The sequence below is a fragment of the Corvus kubaryi genome, unplaced genomic scaffold (assembly GCF_017639235.1).
Source record: "Corvus kubaryi isolate FWS band 111438036 unplaced genomic scaffold, C.kubaryi_AGA036_p1.0 37284, whole genome shotgun sequence".
NCBI classification, from domain to species: domain Eukaryota; kingdom Metazoa; phylum Chordata; class Aves; order Passeriformes; family Corvidae; genus Corvus; species Corvus kubaryi.
In genome coordinates this window covers 7,163,272-7,188,687 of record NW_024581088.1, presented here as the reverse complement: position 1 = coordinate 7,188,687, position 25,416 = coordinate 7,163,272, and the positions used below count along the sequence as shown (strand labels likewise).

The 25,416-nt window shown below is 45.8% G+C and overlaps 1 protein-coding gene across 3 annotated transcripts in view; it reads left to right on the top strand.

Annotated features, from left to right (window-relative positions):
* SSH2 (slingshot protein phosphatase 2) overlaps positions 1 to 25,416 on the top strand; it is an 88,176-nt gene that overhangs the window by 17,874 nt on the left and 44,886 nt on the right. For 2 of the 3 annotated variants that reach the window (XM_042026247.1, XM_042026248.1), the window contains one exon: positions 10,862 to 10,905. In XM_042026247.1, the coding sequence (XP_041882181.1) occupies positions 10,862 to 10,905 (44 nt within the window). Of the gene's footprint in view, positions 1 to 10,861; positions 10,906 to 21,921; positions 22,032 to 25,416 lie in introns of those variants that run through there. The other variant, XM_042026249.1, reaches the window with a different exon arrangement.

Sequence of the window (25,416 nt, the reverse complement as noted above, 5' to 3'; positions counted from 1 at the left end):
GGGAAGTGCCATACTCCGAGCATTGGCTTCTGCAGCTCTGCTCTTCAGGTGGTTATTTATGCAAGGCACTAGCCAAAGGGAAAGGAGAGTTTTAACTGGATTAACCTCAAGAAGAGAGTGTGGGGATTTAAGGATTAAGGAACCAAAACCAGCCAGCAATCAGTGACTTAAAATCTGCAGTAAGAGAGCCAGTCTCTGTAGACTGAGAATACAGTCCTTCCTTACCTGCACAGCGTTGAGATTGGCAGTGTTTTTACCTTTGAGGTCTTGGAGAAGATGGTCTTAAGGCTGCAGGGTTCATGTAGGGTGTTTTCTCTGAAGATTTGTGTATTGATGGAAAATTGTTCACAATTGGCAACTCTTTAACAAAAAAAACTAGTGAAGGACTGACTGCTCAGATGCTTTGATGTGCTCTCAAACCTGACACTTCGAAGGTATGTTGGTGGCTTGCTCCAATATAACGAGAACATCTGGTTTCCATCGACTTGTAACTCTTGTAGCTTCATGCACTCCCCTTTTACACCTTCTACCCTTGCCTTAAAGTGTTTCTGTCGTCCCATATATTTTTTTTTTCTGCTGATGCTGTTATGTATCCCCTGCAGGGAAAATCCTGCTAGATTACTGGATTGATAGAAAGATTTGGAGGCGTGGGAGAGATCAACAAAAACCTGTTACTAAGGAGACACGAGTTTTAGCATTGAGTCTCTAATGGCCAGTCTGCCGAAGGGGAAACAGATGGCACAAAGGAGGTTGGGATTATACAGACAAGTACCACAGGGCTGCAAATCTGATACAACCATTGAACTTCCTGGGGTCAGGCAAATCCAGGCTTGTGCCAAGACTGGTGTGGTTCCTTTGCCTTTAGCACTGTGTTTCTGTCCTGTTAAAGGCTGTTCTGGACAATGAGCTTCTGCCTCAACCATTCCTGCCCCAGGGAACAGCCAGGTTTGGCACAGAGTGAGGGCAGGTGGCTGTATGTGTGTCCCTTTGACAGGTCAAGCTGTAACCTCTGCCAGTGGTGCTCCCTTCCTGAGAGGGGGAAATAACCAAACATAACCCCACATTCTGCTTGAGTACAGCTTTTCTCCTGTTACTGATGCATTCGTGTAGAAAAGTGACTTCTATCCTGGGAGAACGGGAGGATGGATGGTGGCCACAGTCACTCCTGGCTTTTGACACAGCCTGGCCTTTATTGCAATATAATGTTTTGCAGAGGCTTAAGTTTCAGCAGTGATGCTCCCAGCTGTGTGCTGCTCGCTGGGCGCCTGCTTCCCCGGCTCCTTCCTGTTCCAGAGAGACGTGACACAACTCTGCTGGTCTGGACTGAGCAGTGGGTAAATAAGCAAAGGCAGAATTCATCCTGGCTGAGGAGAAACAGTGCTGGAGTCACTTTTGCAAGGGACTAATTAACATCTGGTTTTGTATTTAACTTTCAGGCTGGCTCTAGAGAGTGTTGCAGTAAACAGGGCACTGATTCGCTAATAGTGGGAGAGTGCTAAATGACTACAGTGCTAGAATTAATAGCTCGACAGCATATCCTCTTCTCCTTTTCTCTCCTCCCACAGCAATTTGGACTGATACCCAAATAAACAATAACAAATAAATTTTTGGAGGAGCTGGCTAGGAGAAATAACAAAAGTCAAGGGGCACTCGTTATGCAACATTGTTCTGCTAGAATTTGACTCATCCAGAAAACCCTGTTCTGCTCCCTAGCTTCATTTTCCTTTTTTCTTTTTTTTCTTCAGCCTCTGTTGAGGAGGTGTTATATTTTCTGCCTTGCTTTTGGTCCCTCAGAAACTCCCTATACCCTTGGATCTCCAGTTGCTGTAGGCATGGAGTGCAGTAAGAGTGTAGGCAGAACTCTACTGTAGAGAAATAACGTATGAGAGCCTATAAACCAGCTTGTGTCAGGCAAGAAAATGGCTCTGGCTTTAGTTCCAACCACATGAGACTAATACCTGGGTGTATTTTGTGAAGAAGTGAGTGGTTCTGTGTAGTTTATAATAACCATTATGTCCCAGTTTTAGCAGCAGTGGTCCCCTGCCAGAAGTGGGGCAGCTGGGAGGCTGTTGTGCATCCCAGGGACCGCGGATGTGAACAAGGAGTACGCTCTGTACCTTGTGATTCTCTCTGCAGTGTCTTGCCAGGGAATATCTTCAGGCGTTCCTTTCCCTCTGCTCTCCACAGACTCTGCTTTGTGTCCTGCATGCACAGAAAGCTGTCCCAGCAATTCCTTTTGAGGTTTTGCCTGAAACACTTGGGGGTTTTTCCTTACCCAAACGGAGGCTAGAGGTGAAGGGACTTTGCTGCCAATTCCTCTTCTGATCTAGAGTCTAAACTCCTGCTGTTAAAGTCCTACCAGCCACTTCTGTTCTAGATATGTCACTGCAATAGAGCAGAGCCTCCCCGGCTGTGCTCCTGCTTGAATCCAGGGTTACGCAATAGCAGCCTGCAAGTGCCAACGCAGATGCTGCTGCATCCAGACATGCTGTACAATGTAGTTGCTTGGATACCCCCTTTTTTTTGTTGTTATTTTTCTCACAAATGCTAGGTAATAATTTGCAACTCGTAATTATACCGTTGAACACAGATTCAGGTTAAGCAATGTAAAGAATTTGATATATTAATGATTTCCTCTCTGCTTTTTAAAGGTTGAGCATTGTGGAATTTGCAAAGACTGAGTGTTGCTCTGTTCTCTTTTCAGAGTCTTTATTTCATCTTTCTAAGTGTTAAATAACTTCCCCCTTTGAGAATATCTTTCATCCAGAAAATCATCTCTTAATTATTGATGCAATATGCCAAGATCCCTGAGTGGCCTGGCTGCTGGTGCTTTTATTTCGGGTAGGTCACGAAGATTCCTGCACCGCTCCTAATTCTCTGTGTTGTGTGTTCCTTACGTCAAGAGGAGATTTGACAGGGACTTGCAGGGATTGGATCTCGGAGGAGCTGAGTGGGTGAGAGTCTCCTGTAGCATTCTGGCAGGGAGAAGGATACCTTTGTGTTACAGGCAGCCCCTGGACTCTACGAGCTGGTGTGGGGTGAAGGTGCAGCTGAAATGTGTCTCAGGGATGGCTGTGTGTGCTTCCATCTGTGGAATTTGAGGCAAGCTGTCAAAATGAAAAATCTGTGCCTGGTTAAGCTGCTGCTGACCAGGAATTAGACTTTTAACAAGAGGGATGTGCTGGCACAGCTTCATTTTATGGACACAGCTATGACGTAACTAGGAGTGGTATCCAAATAACTCTATTCTTTTTCCATTGTGGGAATAATATATTTCATGTATGTTACAGGTGGATCAGCATTGTTTTAGTGACCCTACTATACATTCTGGAAAAGTCAAAGCTCTGGAGTTACAACTTGATCAGAGCCCTAGAATAACTCCCTAATTTTTAATGGAGATAACTCCTGCAGGGATACAAATGAGCGTGCACCAAGGTAAACTAGATGCTAACAGGAAGATGGCTGATTGCAAGACAAAGACCCTTCCCTTTGCCGTGTACCTCCCTTCCTTCCACCCTCCTCCTCCTAAAATAGCCTTTCAGCATGAGTGAAAACCAAATATTTTCCTCTTTTAAAAACACTTTAAAATGTTTGTTCATGTCAATGGGAAAGTAATTTAACCCAGAAGCTGGTGTTGTGCATCTACTGTCTCTGAACTACGTCCTTATTCCTTGTAATGCTTTCCTATTGCTCATGGATGGTAAAAGATTATCAGTTGCAGTTCCAGGTCTCTAACTTCCCTGCATATGGCTCATTAGCCAGTTTGCCTTTCAGGCTCCTTCAATCTTGTTTAATTCTAGCTGCCACTTTTTTAATGCAGCAGTTGAGGAGAGTCTCTCTCTCTCCAGCTGGAAACGGGCCCAGCTTCTGAGGTGAAGATGTCAGCCCCGTGGGTGAGGAGGTGCATGGCCAGCGCTGCTCTGGAAGCTCTGGAGGGCATTGGAGGTTGAGTAAGGTCTGTGTTTTAACAAGCAGTGACTGGAGAGAGTCTGAGGTGTGAATGTCCATCCTGCATAATTGCGGAGGGACAATTTCATGCATGTAAATGTGTCAACCTGCATGAGTGCATAATGAACGGCTGCTCGTTGTGGTAACCTGTGGAGCTGGGATTTCATTTAATCACAGACTGTTGGTTGTGTAGAAGCCCTGCCCTGAGATTCACTAGTGTACACATGCATATCTTTGACTTGGTCTTAGCCAAAATATACCCCTGACGTCAGCAACAGTTCCCAGTATGAAAACTGGAGTTCCAGTGCCTGTGTTTATACAGCCAGTGAGTCTTCTCACACTTGGCTCGTCACCATAAGCATTTGTTATTGTTCTAGGGTAACAAATGCTCCTAGATTCCAAGATTTCCAGTGGACAGTGTCATTAGCTTTACCTAAAAGGAGATTAAGCAGGTACCTTTAGGGTTCTGGCAGGCATTAAACCCAGCAAAGAATCATAATTACGTTAAATACCTGTCTTTTCTCTCATGCTTGCACAGTGCTGAAAGGCCTTCTGAAAGCCAGGGGGAAGGTCTATTCAGGGACACAATAGTTCTGCTGGGTTTTTTTCCTTAGTAACTGTAAGTGGCTAGAGATGATGTGCTACTACACAGTTTTAGAGATAGAAGTTATATTAATACATATTTGGTGTAGGGATATTTAATGTGAATATATATCTACAATGTATGGGTTTGGTTCTTTTTCCCCTTGGGTGGGTATCTGATTAAGGCAGAAGCTGTTGTACTCCCTATCAGGCAGGCTGATTTCACTGCAGAAATTCAGTTGACAGTAATCTGCTTTTTAATCTGTTCTTGTGGTGTAGTGTAACAGGCTGTGTCACACTGTATTTCTCATCCTAACTCTTGTACCAGTTGAAGGCTTGTAATTTTTGTCTTGAAGTGTCTGAGTTTTAGTTCTGCAGTTTTTAGTGAGTGCTAATCTAAACAAGGTTTTCATAAAGCTGTTTGCTCCAGTGGGAAGATGAAAGCTTTGATAAGAACTTGTTTTTTTCTCTCTCCCGAGCAGGAGCACAATGTCTTTGACCTAAATATACCAATTACTGACATAGCAAAGTGATACAGAAAACAATCCAGAAGGAATGCCAACCTCTGAATGAGCACTTGGCTGCAGAAAGCTACTGCTTATGTGGAACCTCAAATCCAGAAGAAATGTGAGGAGGAAAACAGCTTTCATTCAAAACATTTCATGCAAATAGTGAGGGGTGAGAGAGCAAAGGCTGGAGAAATGCTTGTTTATCCCTTATCCCTATGGCTCTGGAGAGGTAAAAGCACTATGCAAAACACAGTGCAGTTCTCCCCTTTCCTGTTTGTGGCCTGGTTTGCTCAGCTTTTTGAAGAACTTTTATGTCAAACTTAAAGGGTTCCTGGTAGCAGCTTCTACTTTAAAATGCGTTTGGTGGCAGATACAAGTATTTCAAAAAGTAGCAGTGAGCTTCCTCTCTAGAGCATGCTAGGTGACTTCATTAATTAGTTTCATAATTTTTATTCATGGTTAAGGTTAACCATCTCTGGAGACCGAGGGACTCTGAAGTGAACTCGTTTTCAGTTCAGCTTTGAGACCTACCCTCTGTTATTGAGTACTTGCACACTGCTACCACACTAATGGTTTCCAAAATACGCTGAGTAAATTGGTTCACACAAACTGCTGCAGATTTCTGGTTCTCCATTTTGCAGCTGTGGAACTTGCAGACTCTGGATGCCCATTTTTTTGGTGGCCAGATCACCCTTTTTAGTACCAAACCGCTGATAGACATGGTCAGACTGGAAGTGGTACCTGTTAACAGTTCTGCATCTCCCCATAACCCCCAGTGAATTTGTGTGTAGTCTTGGGCTTCTTGCAAGAAAAAAGGGAACCTTCTATCAACCTAGGTTTTGGAGTCAGCCCTTGTTTCATTTTCCCAGGCAGTGTTGTTGCTGGCACTTCAGCCATACTGCAAATGCAGCATGTGTGGGCTTTTTGCTCACACAGTTTATTTAAGAGATTGATACAACTCAAACTACTGCAGGAAAGTCCCTCTGCTACAGAAATGTGTAATAGATATTTGGCAGTGCGACTCAAACATTTGTCTTGCTTTGTTCCAGCAGATGACTGGAGATTATTGATAGGACCGGCTCTATGCAGGGTCTGCTGTTGAACAGGAATCTGTCAAATACTTCATCTTGGAAGGCGATGAACTTCAGTTCTGTGTGATGTCCATGCACAGACCCTGATACCTGGAACTTCATAAGCCTCCACTGAGTTGCTTCTTTGGGCATCCGATGCCAATTCTGTGCAGATGCTGAGTACCACAGGCCATCTCCACTGTCACTACGTGTCTGTGTCAGGAGTTGAGTTGAGCCCTAAGGAATCTCATCATAGAGTGGATGCTCTTATCTCAGTGTGCCTTGTGTTTCATTGGAGGAGAGGCTGTGTGGCTGCAGCAGTGGCAACCTCTGCAAGACTTGACCGGACTGGGTTATCCATGCATTGGGAAATAGTTGTGGGAGGGTGGCTTTTGTACTGACTTGCTTAATACTTGCTGGCACACGAGGAGAGCTCTCGTATGGAGAAGCGTGCAGTGCTCTGTGTGGCTGTAGCCCAAACAAAGGGACACTGGGACACTGGTGGATGCTGTGAAAGGAGCAGGAGCATTTGCATGGTTTAACAACTGGATCAGTGCCTGGATGCACAGCCTCTGATTTGACTGAAGCAGCTGCCTTCTTCCCAGGAAAGGTCATGTTTGGCTCAGAGGCACTTAGTGTGTGTCTGAACAACTGGACGGGATGTAGCCAGGGAAAGAGAGCAGGGAGCAGGGAGACTGCTCATTTAATTAAAGTCCTTTGCTCTGTGGCTCCTCCTTTGAGACTGAGTCCAAAGCTGTCCACATGGCGGATGTTTGACCGTGTTAAGCGAAAAGCCCCTCTGATGGCATGGATACATCTGAATGTTGCTGTGGGTTTGGGGGGATCTATATTAACTAATTTTCTGTGATTACACAATTACAGAAGTGTCCGAAGTGTTCACCTCCCAGCTACAAACAAAATGTTGACTTAGGGGGTGAAAACTCTCTAAATTGTTGGTGCTCTTTTGATATTGCTGGCTGTGACCACTTACTCCTGATAAAAACACTTCCCAGGCATTGTCTACACAGTCAGGTATGTTGGCATAAAATCATACATAGCCAGCAGTTATTAAATGGGAATCCTTTTCAGGTTTGAAAGCTGTATTTTTAGGGTGTAGTCTGTGTGAAATGTTCCTTGGTTAATAGAAATGTAGTGATTATTAGGCGCATGACTTAGGCTAATAATCATATCTTACAGTAAAAGAACTTGCTGTGATGTTCCTGATGTTAAATCCAGGCAGGCAGCTCCAGTCCCTGTACGTAAGAGTGGAGATTGAATCTTTTTTATCATTACATCAATCTGCAAAAAAGAGATTTATAAGAGCAGAATTGTTTGCGTGACATGGAGTGACTCCCATTGTATAGAACAGAAGAGCACTCCAAAATTTCTCTCCTTTCCCTTGCCCTTTTGATGACAGATAGTTGGCAGTGGATCAAAGCACAAACAGGATTAATGTTTTGCATATTCTGTCCTACATGGCCTGAAAGGAGCAGAGATGGAATTTTTCATCTTTCACTTTAAACTGCATTTAATATCGTGGCCTAGTTTAGAGCTATGCGACTCATTCCTTCCATTTCCCCTGAGGCCTCTGTTTCTGGTCAAGGAAAGCAGGACATGACTCCCTCTGGAGCTCATCAGTGCTGCTCAGCTTCCTCCTCCGTGCAGGCTGGTGGAGCGGGCTGGTTTGAGGCTGGAGCAACCCAGCATCAGGAATCTCCCAAGGAGCATTTGTGGAAGCTGCCGTCTCTTGGTTCTGTCGCTGTGGTCACATCACGGGTGCTGCAGGGCACGGGGAACCCGGGGCTGGGGCAGCATCCAAAGTTTTTGCCCCCTCCTGTGCAAAAACAGCTGTGAAAGCTGGAGTGGCGTCACAGGTCACACCTCCAAATGGCTGGGTTCACTATCCAAGGATGCTGTCCGAGCACATTCCTTCTCAAAGATGTCCTCGGAAAGGAATGTTTGATCCGTGTCTTGGCTGGTGAATTGTACTGGCAGCAATACTTCTTCGCCTTTGGAAATACGCTGAAAGTGGCGAGAAAGCGTGAAGAAAGCGCGAAGGCGCTGGTTTTTAGGAGTCGTGTCAATGCCGGAGCCGTGTCCCCTTGGAGCCGGTTCCTCCCTGGAGCGGCACCTGAGCGGGCACATCCCTGTCCTGCCCTTCCCTCTAGCGGGAAGAAGCTTTACTGCAGCCGGTTGGGCTCCAGACGGGGATTTGGGGGATGTTTTGGGGCTGCAGGATTTTACAGTGACCACAGCACAGCGGGAATGGCAGCAGGGACTTGGGGTGGGATATGTGAAATAGGGGAGCATTGGCTGTATCATCTTTCTCGCCCTCTGTCCACATTCTCGTGGATGCATTTGTAGAGGGAACAGTGGATGGGGTGAAGATGGTTCAGATACCTGAATCTGACCACTCTGTAAATCCAGGACAAAACACGAAGTCCAGGGAAGGAGTTGGCTGCAGGCTGGTCAGAGTTGCTGATGAGAAGAGGAGGAGGCTCCTGAAGGTTAATTTTGTTCCAGGCAGCACCCCAGGTACTGGCAATGGGTCTCTTGCTCAAATCACACTTGTCCACAGTTATTTTTGTAGTCAGTTATATTCTGAGTGAATGTGCTCCTCACACAAACCTGCTACATCTATGTCTGATATCAAAGAGATGTAAGAGCTTCAGCAGAGACAGATGGTGATTAATTGGGCCATGTCTGGCCTCCTCCACACTGCGCTCTTGAGGGTTGAATTTTGAGGGGAGCTAAGATCATGATCTACATATTTCAGGATCTTCTCCTGTCATTTGTGGGACTTTTGGCTATGGCACACCAGGCTTGCCAATTGCTGTGACAAGGATTTTTCTTGGCAGGTAGAAACAGCCATTCATTATAATACTAAAAATGTTTGCATAGCTTGAGTTCCTGAGCAGCACAAACGAGACTTCAAGGGCTCTTTCAGTTGTTTTGCCTAACTGTGGAGTTTGAGGAACTTGTTCTCTAGCTAAATACACACTTTTTATTCAAAAACCCCATCATGTCTTTAGCAATTCTACATGTAATGAAGCTTCTCGCACCCCCCCCAAAAAAAAAAAAATCAATTTCTTGTAAACCCACAGAGAACTCAGTTGGAGCTTATGTTCTGGCACAATTGCCTGCACTTTTTGGTGCTGGGGTGAGAAATGAAGGTACTCTATCCTGGGAAATGCTGGTAATTAGGGTTACAAATCTTCAAGGACTTGGCTCCCTGGTCTTAAAAAGCTGCTTCTGCTGCTGCTGCTGCTCCCGTGGCTGCTCTTCATCTGCACCTTCTGAATGATGCAACAGCTCCTTTGCTGTTGACGGTGGAGTTCATTGGTGTTTTCATCTTGAAGGGGTCAGGAATGCTACCTCCTTACCGAGTTGCTGAGCCAATTCTCAGGTATGATGAGTAGAAGGTATTCCTGCCAGCTCTTGTTTGTTGTAGATGGTCTGCAGGTTTTAGCTTGACTTTGTGGTTGCAGGTGGCTCCATGTGAATGACTTGGTGGTGCAGTGGTGCTCTAGTCCTGTTCTTAGAAATAGAAGACCAGTAGCAAGCAGCATTTTCTAGTTATTCTCATGTATCACAGATTCATATCATTGAAATAAGAGAGAAGGAATATCCAGCAGAAGCATCTGCATTTTACTCTGATTACAAAGTGAACTAAACTGGACCTTTGCATCCAATAAGCACAGAGAGTGTAGTTCAAAAGAATTCAGAAGAGCTGTACAGTCTCCCCAGGGGTTGTTCATGGGAGAACATCACTGGAGCCTGTTCAGAGGAGTCTGGGCCAGGGGCAGTGCTGGGAAGGAGAGCACTGTCACTGTGTCACTGCACATCCAGCGTCACCCTTGTGTGAAACTCTCTCAGTGGCACAGGTCTCTTGCAACTACCTTGCTGGCTGTGGCTTGAAAATTCACCACTCAAAATGAGACCTGCAGGAGGGAAGCTCAGAGCAACCAGGAACAAAATTATCTTTTTCCTTCCTCTGTCTCAACTCTGGTTTTCATGGGATGCCCCTGCCCTGACAAAACCCTCAGTATGTTTTAAAATGCTTTTTCTCTGCAGACCTGCACGAACACAGTAAGTTCTCACTAATAAAACAGATCCTGTACCCCATCTCCAGTGCCTGGCAGGGCGTATGTAAATGTACTGTGAAGCAGAATTAATTGCTGAGATCTCTCTGCTGAGGTATTGCTTTGGGCTGTAGTAGGTAGGCCTAGTAAAATTCCACAGCACATTAGAGATTGTGCATATTAATATCTCATCTAAAGCAGCGTAATATGTCAAATTTCTCCTTTCTGGTCAGATTTGTGCTCACCCAGTCCTATTTGTCAGGTTTATTACATGCTGGTTTTGTGGATTTTTACACTTGATTGCTGACACTGGACTATGAATTAATATGATCTCCATAAAGGTAATAAAAACCCAGAGATTTTTGCCCAGAAGTGAACTATGTTTTTGGCTCTCGGCCTGCCGTGTTTGGCAGGGGTCACTGGAAGTCTGTGCAAAAGCATGCAAAATCCTGCAGGGGCAAAAATTCCTGTAATGCTGAGTTTTTAAAAGGCTTTTGAGAGAACATGAAGTGACAGCTGAGCAGAAAGTGAGTTCCTCTCTAGTGACAGCTGCATGCAGGAGCAGGGAGAGTTCCCTTGCCTTACACAATCAAACCAGTGAAATGCAAGCCTTTGCTTTCTGCATATATTAAAAGATATTAATGTTTTTCTCCTTTCCTTATGTATGCAGGAGGCAGACAGTGGGGAAGAGGAATGCCGGTCCCAGCCCAGAAGGTAAGATTGTCACTCAAAGCTCACAAGAGTCCTCGAGGATGCCTTGCTGTGTGGAATGTTCCACGGGGCTTTAGTTGTTCCTCTGGCATGTACTGCAAACATGCATCACTTTCTGCCTGTTGTTGATGTTGCACAACTGTCTCATGCAGCCTTACTGAAAAATGGATTTAACGGTGGCCTCAGTGATGCTCCCAATAACGGGGTTGCTGCAGCAGGAAATGGGAAAAGTCGGATTGCACACTAAAAAATATATATGGGGAACAGCTGGCAAAGATGTCAGTGAATATATTCTCCAAACTGCTGTTTCTGTAGCTCCCTCCAGTGTCTTGTGTTGCTTCTCAGGATTTAGTCCACCATCAGAGTATTCAGAGTATTCTAACCAGAATAATAAACTCCTGTTCTCTGGTTAAATAGTCCCTGTTGCCATCAAGGGTGATCTGATCCATACAGGCACCTGCTGATTAAATAGCACATTCAGTGGATGTGTGGGTATTTGCTGCTGATGCAAGCAGTCAAACTTACACTCCAGAGTTAGGAGACACTGAGAATTTGCAGCAATTTTTTTGTTTAACTGGGATTGTTTTGCAGGGAGGTGTTCACCTCTTGTAAATGCTGATTTCAGTTGCTCCAGGAAGACCTGATTTTTTGGTAAATGTTATTTGCTAAAAAATAAACATTGAAACAGTTGATTGAACACTGACAAGAATAAATGGTGATTTTTATAATGTAGGTATAGTCTGAAGGGTAAGACTTTTGGGGGTCTTGTAAGCTTTGTCCCCTTTCCTCTAAGCCATCAAAAGAACTATTTCAGCTGAACTTAATAAAAGCAGAAATTGTATATATCAGGTGACTTCTCCAATGGCAGGAGCACTTTCTTGGCTTAAAATGTTGCAGTCAGATTTTGTGAAAGGTTTAAGATTCCCTCCAGAGGGAGTAAAGGGGAAGTGAAGGTGAATTGGTTCTCCCTTTATGAGCTCTCTGACTGTTACAGTTCTTTGCTTAATGTTGTTTGTGTGAGTAGGTAGCAACAGAAGCCATAATATGTAGTATTTAAAATGCTTGAATGAGATCAGGACTTTGTGTTTTGGGGCCAACTTGGATGAATCTGCAAAAGAAAAAGTTGTCCTGGTTGCACATTCCCATGATTTCCCTGTAGTTCTGTGAATCTGTGGCTCAGGGAAGGTGACTGCCCTGTTTACTTCAGTCTTCTAGCCCTAAATGATGATTTAAGAATTGCTGTTTCTTCATTTTACAGCTTTCATGAGTGAGAGGAAAGCTGGAAAGCACAATTCCCGAAGGCTCAGATTGAACTCGGCTAAACTCCGATTTTTCATTTCACTCTTGGCCTTCCAGCAGTCACAAGATCAACTCATGACTTGATCTCAGTATACATAATGTATTGGAAAGGATGGGAGGTATTTAATTGTTGTGGGCGCTTAGCAACCATTGTAGGTTAGGTCTGAAATGAGCATTTTTTTAATATATTTGAAATAACTTCCGGGGGTAGGAAGTGACAACCTGCCGCTGATGTGGTGATCCAAGCTCTGTGACTCCTGTTACTGGGGTCACAAAGCTAACTAAAACCAAGCTCCTTCTGGGGGAAAACAGGGGGATGGGTGTTAAATGTGTTTGATTACAGCAGGATAAAAATAATAGAGTCAAATGGAGTAAGTAGTGAACCTGGAGTCTGCTGCAGAGGAGCAGCAGATGTCCATAAACAGCTCCTGAGTATATCTAATCCCCAGTTTTCACAAGAACATAGCAAGTAGCAGCTATTAAAAATCCAGACAGTAAAAAGGCTACAGATTGAGTTTGGCTTAAAAGGAAAGGTGTGTTTCCAGCTACAGTGTCACTCAGGTAGTGCTCTGCAGCAGCCTGACATTCCTCACTGCCTGCCTGGGCAGGGCCCAGTTCTCCTGAAGCTTCACTCAGGTGACCTGGCTGCAGCTACAGTCAATGGTCAGTGTTTGGGGTGGGATTTTTTTTTTTGCTGTTTGTAAAATTCTTCTGGCAAGGAGACCTTTTGTCTCCTGCAGTCATGGAAAATGTGTTTACATTCTACCTCAGCGTGTCAGGCATCAGGCATGTCCAAACTCATCCTGTTAACTGGACACTGAAGCCAGGAGTACTGCTGTAGTAGGACTAAAAGTGTGTTTACATTAATAATATAACTTTTCAAATGTTATTAAATAGGATCTTAGTGCACAAAGGTGTTAATGCTTGCAGGGGAATTAGTGAAGACCTAAGCATAAGCACATGGACTTGTTTGGTGTCAGAAGATTTTTGCAGTGGTCACTCTTGACAATCATTGGTAGAACCTTCATTTCCATTCCTGTGTCCCCATGTCTCTGCACAGCCTGTGATTGCCTGGACTGGGTCTCACAGACAGGGGAGAACTGTGTGAAAACGTTGTATAAACTTAAACCTGCTCTACAGAGCATTCAGATGACCTGACAAGTCTGCACTTGCCAGCACCATCTTGGAGCGAGGAGCTTTCTGCTTTGGGAATTAATGGATGGAAATTAATTAGATGGAAAGAGCTATCAGAGTGCAGAAAGAGTTCCTGTGTGCTCTGCAACCATCCTTAGAAGGTGCTTGCAATGGCATTTCCTGTCGAACTCTTTTGTGTTGATGCAAAGAGGAATGGTTTGTTTTCCTGTTGAGGAAAGTACTTGGGTATAGTGAACACAGACCTGATTTCTAGAAATATTTCTATCCATTATTGAAAACCCCAGCAAGTTAATGCTATGAATAAGCTGAACAAATAGGTGAAACCAGCTTGGCTTCTGGAATATTTTTTCTCATATCCAGGCCCTGCTCTGGGGGAAGCCATGGGGATGTCTCTGTGTCCAGCTGTAGCTGTGACCATTCGTGCAGTTTACAGGTGAGATCCCCAAAGCCCTGACACAGGTTCTTGCTCTGGAGCCCCTGATCAAGCCAGTCCTTGTCACTCTTGGCTAATGGAACCAAGACAGTGCTGCATAAGCAGATGTCCTGAACAATCTATTTATTACATTTATTACCTTCATAGCTATGTTCTGACATTTTTATTAGGCTGTCTGGAGGCTGTGGAGCTAAACTGGCCTGCACATCTCTCCTGTCCCCAGACATGCTGCTGCCACACTGAATACACTCTTAATGGAGCATCTGTGTTAACGAGCTCTTTGCAGCATCCCGAGGTTGTTAAAATTTACCTAAAACTCACGTGTATTGAGCTGTGAGTTGTGTTTACACCCGCTGAGGTATTGACATTCAGGTTTTGTGTGCTCTGTGCCAAGGTTGCAAGGATTCAGCATCTTTGTTTTGCTGACCAACAACATCTCCGGGGCCGGCGAAGCAGCAGTGCTGCAGCTGCGTTGGATTTGCTGTCAGGATCTGCTGCTTGCTTTTTGGGTTTTATGTTTTAAATGGTGCCTCTATTTCCACACTATCCTGATTTTACCACTTCTGTGTGCCTTGAAACCACTCTGGTTGCTGAAATGCAGCATTTGAGGCTGCTCAGTAACTCTTGCATATAAAACTGGGTGAACTGTATTGCCTAGTGAGGCTGCCAGGGACTTCAGAGGGATTCTTTGAACTTTTATGGTCTGGCAGTGGGTCAGACTAAAGTCAGTTTGCTCAGGTAAAGCTGAGGAGCCTGTCGTTCCCTTCAGGTGCCACAGAAGGTGATTACATCCTGCTTGAAATCTGGGGCTTGTTACCTGAAAATGTTCTCAGAAAGTGCTTGTCCTTCCCTCTTCAAGTGGAGGCAAGAGTGTGGTGTTAAATTATAATTTAAAAAGAAAAAAACCCCACACCTTTTGCAGCACAAGTATGGTTACCTTTTGGTTTGTTTTTTTTTTTTAGTCAAAATAGTTCCTTCCAGGAGTGAACTGGGAAGGAAAGCAAATCAGATTATTGCCATGATAACAGTTGGATGTGCCAAGATGCCTCAAGGTCTCAAGCTGTGAGTAAATACTTTTGTTTTAGGAGCGGAAGACCACAGTCTGATGCAGGAGCTGATGGTTTATAGAAGTATAGACGTTGTTTTTCAAATAGTAAGTGAAATAGGTGCATGTGCTTCCTTCTACAGGACAGCAGCTCAAGAAACTGTAAGCCAACCTGTTTGATTTTTAAACTGAAACCCGTTGTAAAATGTGTGTTAGTCCCTGTGAGAAGTGGGGGGGTGATCGTGTGATACTGAATTGACTGCACTTCCGAAGGCTCATTCACACTCCACACTGAGATGTGTGGATCTGCAGCATCCTGTGACAGCTGTGACTTTTGGAGATGTGTATCATCAGCATTTGGTGCTCCTGTGGCAGGCTCCTGGCACTCCTGGTTATCCTTAAAACCTATCTGGTGTTACAAGAGACACTTCCAAAAGCCGTGCGTTGGGAGTTCTGGCAACTAAACCTTCCTTGTGCTGCCTTTGCTTGCTGCTGCAGCTGCCAAACATTTACTCTGTTGGTACTTGAACCAACCAGCTGGGTCTTTAATGGGTGTGCAAGACAGTTTGTTAACTCCAGATCTTGAGTAAGAAGGGACTGTGTGTGGTGTACAGGAAAACGTGTGTTTATCCGTGCTGGAGATTACTAAGCTCTTGTAGTATGAACCTTATCTTTAGAATGTGTTTCCTGAATTCATCTTTCTGTCTTTCCTTTCAGTGACAGCTCAGCCTCTCTCTGGCATTTACTACAGCTGCTTGGGGAAGAGTGTAATACCGAGATAAAGAACAGTTCTGGTCATCTGCTAGCTCTGCTGACCACCAGAAAAAGTTCTGTGGGCCACGATTCATTACAGTGGCCTTTATTTTTGAATACCAGCTCTTTTATCACTAAACTGTGAGCAAAGGTATTGAACTGGCAGTAAAATTTGGGTTTATTAGAGTAGTAACAGGTATCTTCAGGGCTAGTTCACTGCAAGGTCTGTGTTTGTGGTTGCAACATGTCCAGTCCGATGACATACTTGTGGATCACAATAATGTGTGAGATGATTTCAGGTGTGATCTTCAGGCTGAAGTATCAAGCAGAGTAATATCATTGCATTGCCAAATTACCGGGTAAACACAGGGAGCTCGCTCAAAATCTGAATGCTTATGAAAAGTGGTTTTGCATTTGTCATTCTAAGCGTGTGAACAGAGGAGAATGAGGAACAGGGCAAGGACAAACGGGGAAGTAAAAGGAATGAAGGTGGGTCAGATCCTTCAGCTACCAAAAGGGTCTAGAGTCCAGAACAGCTGCTCCCATGCACTTGTGCCCCTTCAGAGGTTCACAGAGGAGGGGCTGACCAGGAGGTGCCTTAAGGATTCCATACGTGCTTCTGTCTCCTGCTGAGCATGAACCAGGTGCTCTAAGCTAGAGGAATAGAAAGGGAAACTCTGGAATTCCCTTTCCTGGTGGGACACCTTCACAAGACTTCAAAGTTAAACATGAATCCTCAAGAGTTTTCACCACTTCATGGATTTCAGACACTTAAATGTATTTTGATAATCTGAGCCAGGGTTTCTGGACTCATTGCCATTCAGCTCTTTGGTGTCTTTGCATCAAAATCATTCCTTTATAAAACTGGGGGAGTGGATGGTTTGACGGTTGGGAGGATTTAGATCTTTCTTTCCCACAGGTCACTGAAATAATATGTTACCTACACTGGTGTTGCTTGTTGAGAGCAGACATTGCTGCTTGTGTCCCTTTTCCTGCTCGGGTCCCTTCAGTCATCTTTGCTTCAGCTCTGTAAAAAAGGTGTAATTGAGCATTGACCTCTCTGTGTCAGACTCTCGAAGATTTAATGATAAGTAAACTATACAGTGATTGGATGTGGGGCTGGTGAGGGAAGGTTTTAATGAACTGATAATATTGCAAAATAGGTGTTGAATTCTCAACTAGGCAGCCTAATCATCGATCATGATGGGCAGCTGACCAAAGGGCTTTAAAAGCAAGGGTTTGTTCTTTCAGTGATGCTTATCTCCCTATTCCTGTACTCGTCTGATTTCTTTGCTCAAGAACTGGAAACAGAAATACTCTTTGACAGCTTAAATAACCAAATTTAGAATGTGGCTTCCTGTTCTGACTGGTTCTTCAGGATTAAAGTACAGTTTTGCGTGCTTTCCCTGTTCCTGTCTCCTCCTGCCTTTTTTTGGTGTTTTTTTTTGTTTTGTTTTGTTTTGTTTTGTTTTAACTAGATATGGACTCCTTTATAATTACTTGGTTAAGTTTCCCTGGCCGTGTGTAATACAGCTGGTGTGTGTAAGCTGTGCCTTGGTGGGTGGTATGTCTGTTAATCACTGGGAAAGCTTTGTGTCTGTGCTGTACTCTATCTCGTTCTGCCCTGCGTGCATTGGCTTGTTTATGATCGCTGCTACTGAAATTGCTTCATGTTTTCCTGATAAATTGGGCTGCAGAATGCAGAAGGCTTCGTCTCCCATGCTAAAAACATCCAGAAGGCTTCTGACAGATCAACTTCTCCTCTGAGGTGCGGAGGTAGCAGCAGGAGATGACTGCAGGAGGTGCTGCTTTCAGCCACTCAGTCTCTACCTGTTTACAGGTTTGCTGCACTAATTTAAGGCTCTTCCCAAATAAATCATCTATTTGGACCCTTAATCCGCTCAGACTCATCTGTCAACTCTGTTCAGTGCTTAAAGCCACATGTCCTCACAGCAAAAGGATTACTTAAGTGACTTCCCACCAAAAAAGCAGGGTCATCAGGTCCTTTGACCCTCAAAGAGCTCACTGTGGCACCAAAGTTTTCAAGGCTACCCCTTAGGACCCTTTTCCCATCAGAGCTGATGTGGCGACAGCTGCTTTTGTGGGCAAAGATTGAGTGTAGCTGCCGGTGAGAAAAACAAAGGACTTGGCCCCACCTCTGCACACGGAAATGAACTTGCTACCTCTGCTCCCCGGCGGTGCCTGTGCAAGACTCCCATGCTCGGCTGTGGGCAGGGACGTGTTGTTTTCAAAATTCTGTGACTTTTCATAAATATCACCGGAAACAGCTGTTGAACAGTAAAGAACAAACTTTCCACATGTGCAGTAAAGGTGGCTGAGCAGGCACGGCTGTGGCACATTGCTCGGCAGGGAGAGGATGTGCTTGGGGGTGAGGGGGAGGTTTGTTTGTCTAACACAGCAGCTTAACGAGTTTTTTTCATAATCCCCTGAAAACATGGGTCTGGGTTCTGCATTGCCTTATCTGTGATGCTGATAATAATGATTGAGGGCAGAATTCCTATGTGTGACAGCCTCCCACTGTCCCCTTTACCTTGAACATGACTGATGTTACAGCTATAGTACTTTCTATATTTGTAGGAAGAGAACATTACTTGCTTTTGTAGAGAGTTCCTGGACTTCAGTCCAAACAGACTTAATACCCAACCCTTCACACCCACCGGAGTTAGAGACTATGACAGTATATTGTGTTCATTAGGGCTCTCAAAAAGAGAGAACTGAGGGGACCAGAGGAAATCTTGCTTGTAGGTGTACTCTAAAATGAAAAGAGGTCATCATGTCCCCCTTAGTGTAGACTAAAAATTGAAGATGCCTAATAAGACAATCATGCTCCAGATTTAATCATCTTAACATGTGAGCAGACACTCAGCAAGCCCCTGTGGGATAGGAGTGGGTGGAACATGATGACACCCACACCTTTTGTGGTCTGACAAGAAGCAGCAGTTCAGCCTGAAGCTGTTGATCTTGGATGGAAACAGAAGCTTGATGAATGCCCTGTTTGCATGTAGACTATGTGCACTGACAGGACTGGGTGTCCAGCTCTGAGCATGCCTCCTGCAAGTGTCAAATGTGGGCATGCCAGTGCCAAGCCTGACTGGAGCACTTTGTGTTGACCTGTGCACTGAGGCCTGGGCTGGCCAAGGAAAAGCCCATTAGCAAGTGCAGGACACAGAATTACATCACTGCAAGATCAGAAACTGCTAAAATGCAGCAGGAAAGCGAGACAGCTGAAGGTACTGGTGCGAGCTGCTGTGATGGTGTAGTTTTGCAATGCGGACACCGGTGAAAATGATGACTGTATGAATAAACAATATGTTGTCAGCCTTGTCTCCCAGACCGAACACTACAAGTCAATATGAGAGATTCGTGCATGCACGTTCCCCTTCCACCCCTCAAACTTCTCTTCAGAGGCAGCTCTGGTGGCATTGCCTCTGCTCCGCCCTCCTGAATTGCCTGCTCAGACATCTCTCACGTTCTTTATCTTAGTTTTTTTTTCCATTGTGCTTCCATAACTGGTTCTAGCTGCTGCCTTAGTGTAGCAAAGGTTTTGGGATGGGTGTTTTTACAGTGTATCTCACGTGCTGTATATAACTCCACTTCATTAGTTTGTGTGGTGTTCAAAGGTTAAATGGATCCTGCTGTCCCATAGGCTTGTGGTGTTGCAGTCCCGTGCAGAGTTTGCTGCCTGTTCCGCTCGACCCCGCTGATCCCATGGCCTCCTGGGGAGTGCGAAATGCCGAGGAGAACTCGGACAAGCAGTGCCCTTTTCCCTGCAGCAAAGTGTCATTTGGTGCACTGGGCTGGGCAGCACTGGAGACCCCAGACGGGCGTATTTACATCATGTCATGCAGTGATTAATGGCTCTGCTCACATGCTCTGTTGCGGCACGGTGGTGATTTAGGCTGCTACCTGTCATCACTGCAATCTCGTGCACTTTAAATTCTTTGTGAATTTGTCCCAGCAGAGTGCACCTGCTTCCAGCCAGGAGCAGTTTCTTGGCTGTCTTGTGACCTGCTGCCTAAACTCCCATCTCGTGCATCCCCTTCTTTCTGCGTGCTCCTTGCTCTTGCACGCTGAGAGATCGAGTTACTGAGTCTAAACTTTTACTTATGTCTAAACATAGGAGCAACTTTAATAAAGACATTTGAGTTGTTCCTTAAGTCTGATTTTAAAAAGCAAAATATGAAAATAACACAGCACTTAGTGCTGTTGTCTAGTTGACAAGGTGGTGATGGGTCAAAGATTTGACTTGATCTTGGAGGTCTTTTCCAGCCTGAATGATTCTCTGAGTCTACACAAATGGACAGTGGGAACAGAAATGCTAATCTCACTAATGTGTACCTGGAGGCAGTGCCAGTCTCAGGCTGGGGTTTCAGTCTTTTTGGCAACAAACCCAGGTTCAAATAGCTTTTATTAGTGCAGATTACAAGATATGAACTTACTTCAGGATTTCCTATTTCTGTTCTCTAAAGGTTCAAAAAGAAAACAAATGGGATATTTCTGTCATCACTTGGTTCCCTGGCATATGGAGATGCAGAGCATGATTGTATTAATCCAGGACTAATTCATTTACAAATCTATTATCCATATGTTATGAGTAGCTGCTTGTAGTTAATCAGTGCACTTGTTTTCAGCAGGTTTTAAGGGCTTGCCTTGTAATGGTTGTTGCGTGTAAGAAATCTGACGTGTCTGGACAGTATCTAAGTACATTTAGTCTTCTACAATGCTTGAATAAAGCCCTTAAGTTATTAATTAGAATAGAACAGAAGTTCTGGGCTTGTTTCTCAGTCTGTGAATGTGTGGTATGTGTTACTACTGAATATGAGGTTCTTGCCAGTCTCTTGACCTCTGGAAGGATTGAGTTACCCTCCATTTCTTAATGTCCCGATTTTTCCATTGCTTCTTGCAGCCGACTTCATTCTTGCCTAACAAAATGATTTTTTTTGGCATTGCAGCAAGCTGGCACTGCATTTTCTTTACAGCTGTGAGGCACCATTACCAGAGCTGCGCTCTTGGCTATATAGGATGACATTGCTTAAATTAATGCAACCAAACAATATCCTAGCAAAACTCGCAGAATCACAAATTGCACTGCTTTGCCCTTTTCTCTGCCCATCCCTGAAGTGGGGATGGTCAAGACCTTTCAGACAAGTGTTTTCTTGCTCCTGTCAAGTCTCCTATCAAGACCTGAAGCAGCTGCCATCACAGTGTTGGTTTTTTCAACCTCTCTCTGCTTCTCTGAAACTTTTAGTTAATAACTGGAAATAAAGCTGATGAAGCTTTTGGCTTCCAGCTCTCCTCCCAGATCACAGGAAGCTCTGCAGTGATGCCTTGGTACTTTTTTTATTCTTGAGTAGATGTCATTAACAAGTAGATGTGTTTAAACTCACATCTTCCCCTGGCAGCTCATTTGTGCCTCCTTGCTGGGCATGTGCCACCCACAGCAGATGAGTTAAGGCTGGTATATCGTGTTCCTCTGTGCTGGGATGTCATGCATTCCTATGGGAAACACAAAACTGAGCTTGCTTCCAAGGCTCCTCGGTTGTTCGCCCGCGCTGCTTGCTGAATGTAAGGGCTGGAGAATGCCGATCTGGGATGGGCAGTGCAGGGTGGGATCGAGCTGCCCCCGCCTCTCCCCAGTGGAAAACTGTGTTAAGTTTCCCTCGCACTGTAATATCTGAATTCCCAGCAGCCAGAGGACCAGACTTTTGTTCTAAATAACTTCCTTTCTTCCTTTTCTCGAGGGGCGATGGAGCTAAAGATTAAACAGCACTGAAAGGCAGCTGCTTCTCTTCTCCTTTGGCAGAAAGCAAGTTGTCGCGTCTCTGCATATGAAAGTTACTGCCAAGAACTCTCCCCCCCGTCTCCTGCAGGAGAGAAATTAAGGTCGTTTCCTAAGCACCCGAGTTGTCGCTGCCTGCCTTTTGCAAAATATCGTTTGATGTGCTGCATCAAACCCGGATGCAGGGCGTGCAGCCTCGCTAGCCTACATCTGAGGGGGGAAAGGAGGGGAAGAAAGGGAGGGGAAAACGAAAAGGGAAGAGAAAAGGAAAAACCGAGCGCACCCGCGCCCGGCGCTGTGCCCCGTCCCTCGCTGCCGCCCGCTAGGGGAACCGGCAGCTGAACTCCGGCCCGTGAGCGGGGCGGACCGCCCGCCTGTCCCCGTCCCGCGTGTCCCGGTCCCCCGTGTCCCCTCGCTGTCCCCGCAGCCCCGCGCCGCCACGTGCGGTGTGGGCGGGGCAGAGGGGGCGGAGCCTGCCCTGACCCCGCCCCTCGGGCCGCGCCTGCGCGGCGGGGGCGGCGCGGCGGGCGCGGGGCAGAGCGGCGGTGCCGATGCCGCGGGGCAGGGCGGCCGCCGCGGCGGGGAGCGATGATCCCCTACTTCTCCGATAACGCCGTCATCTCCCAGGGCGCCATCGCCCAGCTGTGAGTACCGGTACACACCGCCGAGACTCCCCGAGACTCCCCTTCCCGGTGCCGCTCCGCCTGCCCCGGTTCCCGGCGGCTCCCCCTGCCCGGGCGTGCGCTGCTCTCACTCCGCTGTTCCCTCTCTCCTCGCCCTCCTCGTTCCCCGTAGTTCGCTCCGCCGCCGGTTGCCTCCGGGCAAACTTTCCCCTGGCCGGCACCGCAGTGTTGGAAGTGCTGATAAGCACCGGCGGCGCCCGGCAGCTGCTGCTCCCTCACCGCTCACTTCCCTGATTATTTTTTTTTTCCACTACCAGTACTCCGAGTCCCATCCGAGCGCTTCTCTCACGGTTACACGGGAGCTGCCCGGGCAGCTCAGGGCTGCGCTTCCTCCCGCCGGAGCCGCTGGTTTCCCGTGTGGTGCCGGTGCGGGGCCCCCGCGGCCCCCCAGCCGGGCTTGGCGCTGACAGCGGGGTACAGATCCCCTGCCCGCATACTTAGGCCGTCTTTTGGGCTCAAAGCAGAGATTAGCCCCTTTATCTGATCTCTCGGCTTATCGCAGAGCGGCAGAGAGGGGCTGCGGGGCTGGGGTGTCCCAGGTCGGAGCCATAGGAGCAGGACCGAGACCTTACACTCAGCACCTGCGGGTGACAAGGCAGGGACGTGAGCTGCTGCCAGTTGTTAAGTACTGTCAGTCTTGGGCAGCCCCAAAATGCAGTGTCTCCGTGTCCCAAGCTAAGCCGCATGGAAAATCAGGCTCTCCAGCTGCACACCCGCCTTTGATATGCAGATATGAATAATCATTTAATTTATAAACAATTAACAGCCACTGCCTGAGTCGTGGGGTTTGGCTGGAGGGATTAAGGAGGGAAGTGGCAGCTATGGGGTGGTAGATAAGGAGTACAGAGAGATAGTCACTGTGGTCTAGCCACGCTTGATACTTCTTTAAAGAAGCCAACGGATTGCTTTATCTCTTGGAAACATCATGAAAGGCTTCCAGATAGTGGGATAAAGTGCTGGGTCCCACCTGGAGCTGTGTTCTTGTCACAAGAAGCTTCTGCTAGAACTGCAGCTGCCGTGCACTTACGAGGTCTTTAGTAGATATCTCTGCTTATGCTTCATATGGAAATGAGTCCCCAGCTCTCCTGTGCCTTCTTTTGTGAGCGCTAGCAATCACTGCTGCAGTTGGTAATCAGTTTAGTTAAGTGTCTCTGAGCCTTTCATACTCAACCCAAAATGTTTTTAGTTAGTAATTTTTTTCCGCTCACAGTGTTGCCTGTAAACATCAGGGCTTTCCCTGCGGTTGCTGATAATGTAGGTTTAACAGAGATATACCTAAACTGTTCTTCCAAAGCAGTGATGCAAACAGGATATGCCCTGGGCTTCGGGAAGTTGCAGTAATTCTGGAATTGTGGCGAAAACCCCAACATACTGTAGGCTGAAACATTTCCTTGGAACTCCGGATGATTTACCGAGCTAGAGTAGGTAGCCAGGTAACAGTTTAAGTGCTTTTAAGGTGTTTGTTTTATCCACCGCTCAAACACTTAACCCGCACTTGGAGACTGTACGGAAAGGGATCAAAAGAGAGGGGAAATGCTGTTCGTCTCTGCTCCCTCCGTCACATGTCACACGGATCCCTGCAGCAAAGTGCCTCGTGGTAGTTTAAATGGACACTTGGTTGGAAGGACCACCCTTTCCTTTTCTGGGGAGAGAGATAACAGAGTTATCAGAGTGGACCTTACACTGTCATTTGCCTCCTGTAAGGGAAGATTAATAAGCATGAGAATGACAGAGCTTTTGGCCCACGAAGAAGTGTTCTCACAGGGCTGAGTGCTGGATTAATATTTTGCTAGTGTTCTCAATCAGGATGGTGCTGCAGCTCTCGGGCTGGTGTAATAAAGGCCAGTGTTTAAAGTTTGTGCTCCTAATTACAAGTTCACAAAGGCTGATTAATGTTGGATGTCCTTATTTCATCATGGACAAGACCTAAAAATCCAGATTTAGTTGTTTGCTATGCTAAAAATGTGTTCTCTGTGGAGTGGGAAGGGCAGTGGTGACCCAAACATTATCAGAAACTTCTGTTTCAGTGTATTCTTTAGTAGATGTATTTGGCTGATCAGCTCTGACTTTCAGAGATCAGCAGAAATTACTCTTGTGTTGACGCTTTTAGTCAGTAATGTAGTCAGCTGGTCTGAGTCTAATTCATTTCAGGTTCACAAGGATTCAAATAATGTCCGGGAGACTTGTGTTTATCAAAATGCTCAGAATTTATAGTTGTAACTTGTTCCAGAAAGTCTTGCTACTCTCACTGAACCTAGGCGGAATTCTGCTGATTAACTGGTTTGTTTGTGTGTAGGATTCAAAATTTACTTTGGTCTACTAAAACTCTAAGGCAGCTGATGGAAAAGATAGAAAGAAAAAAGCAAAGCTTCAGATAGTCTGCAAATATCAAAGAATTTTTAATGAGAAACTTGGAGGAATTGCCATGGATCAGTTCTTCCTGCCTGTAGTCGCTTCCTCTGCCTCTGGCCAAGTTTTAGTTATTTAATCCATTGCTGGTGTCCCTGAAGTGGCTTTTCCAAGTTCCTCTGATAATGCCAGATTCCTCTGTCACCCAGTTTTCCTCTTTATCTCAGTGACAAAGCAGGATGACCCAGTGATCAGGGCACTCACTTGGGGTTTGAGAAAACCCAGCTCTTGCTTTCACTGTGCCACATCCTTCCTGTGTGAGTCTCACTGGGCCTTGCTCAGTCAGGGAGTGGGGCCAGAAGGTGCAGAGGAATGCTCAGCCTTTGTTCTGAACCTGAGGATTGACCACCTCACTTGGGTACCCACGTCCACCTGGCATTCTGGGGCATGTTTTGTTGTGTTTAAATACTTTTGACTCTGCCTTGACTTCCTTTCTGCCAGGCTGCAGTGGGAGTCCTCCCTGGGCACACATCGAGCACATGTTGAAGCACCCCTGTCCTGTTTACTCCTTCATCCTCCAACACTCGGGAGCCAGATGGATCTAAAAGCACAGATACACTCACTGCTTTCCATGGTTCTCCTGCTTGCCTTGTACCAGTCTGTTTTCTATTATAAGATGTTAACTCACAGTTTTTATATGTATTTTAAACTTTGAGGGGGGAAAAAAGGAGCAGGAGTAGACACTTTCTTGACAGCATTGTGAGTTTATGGCAGAGCTCTTAGGGGAAAAAAATAAACCAAGAAGTTAAGCTGAATTATTTTCAGCAATAAGTAGACACAAAATAACCTTTCAGACCTGGCTTAGCAGCCTGTTGCTCTCTCCTGTAATCAGTTTTCTTCTAAGTGACAACCCTTGTGCAGAGTGTGAAGAAACAACTCTTCACAAGAAGAGGAAGTTCTGAGGCTGTGCAGGTAATTACAGACTGTACAGTAAATT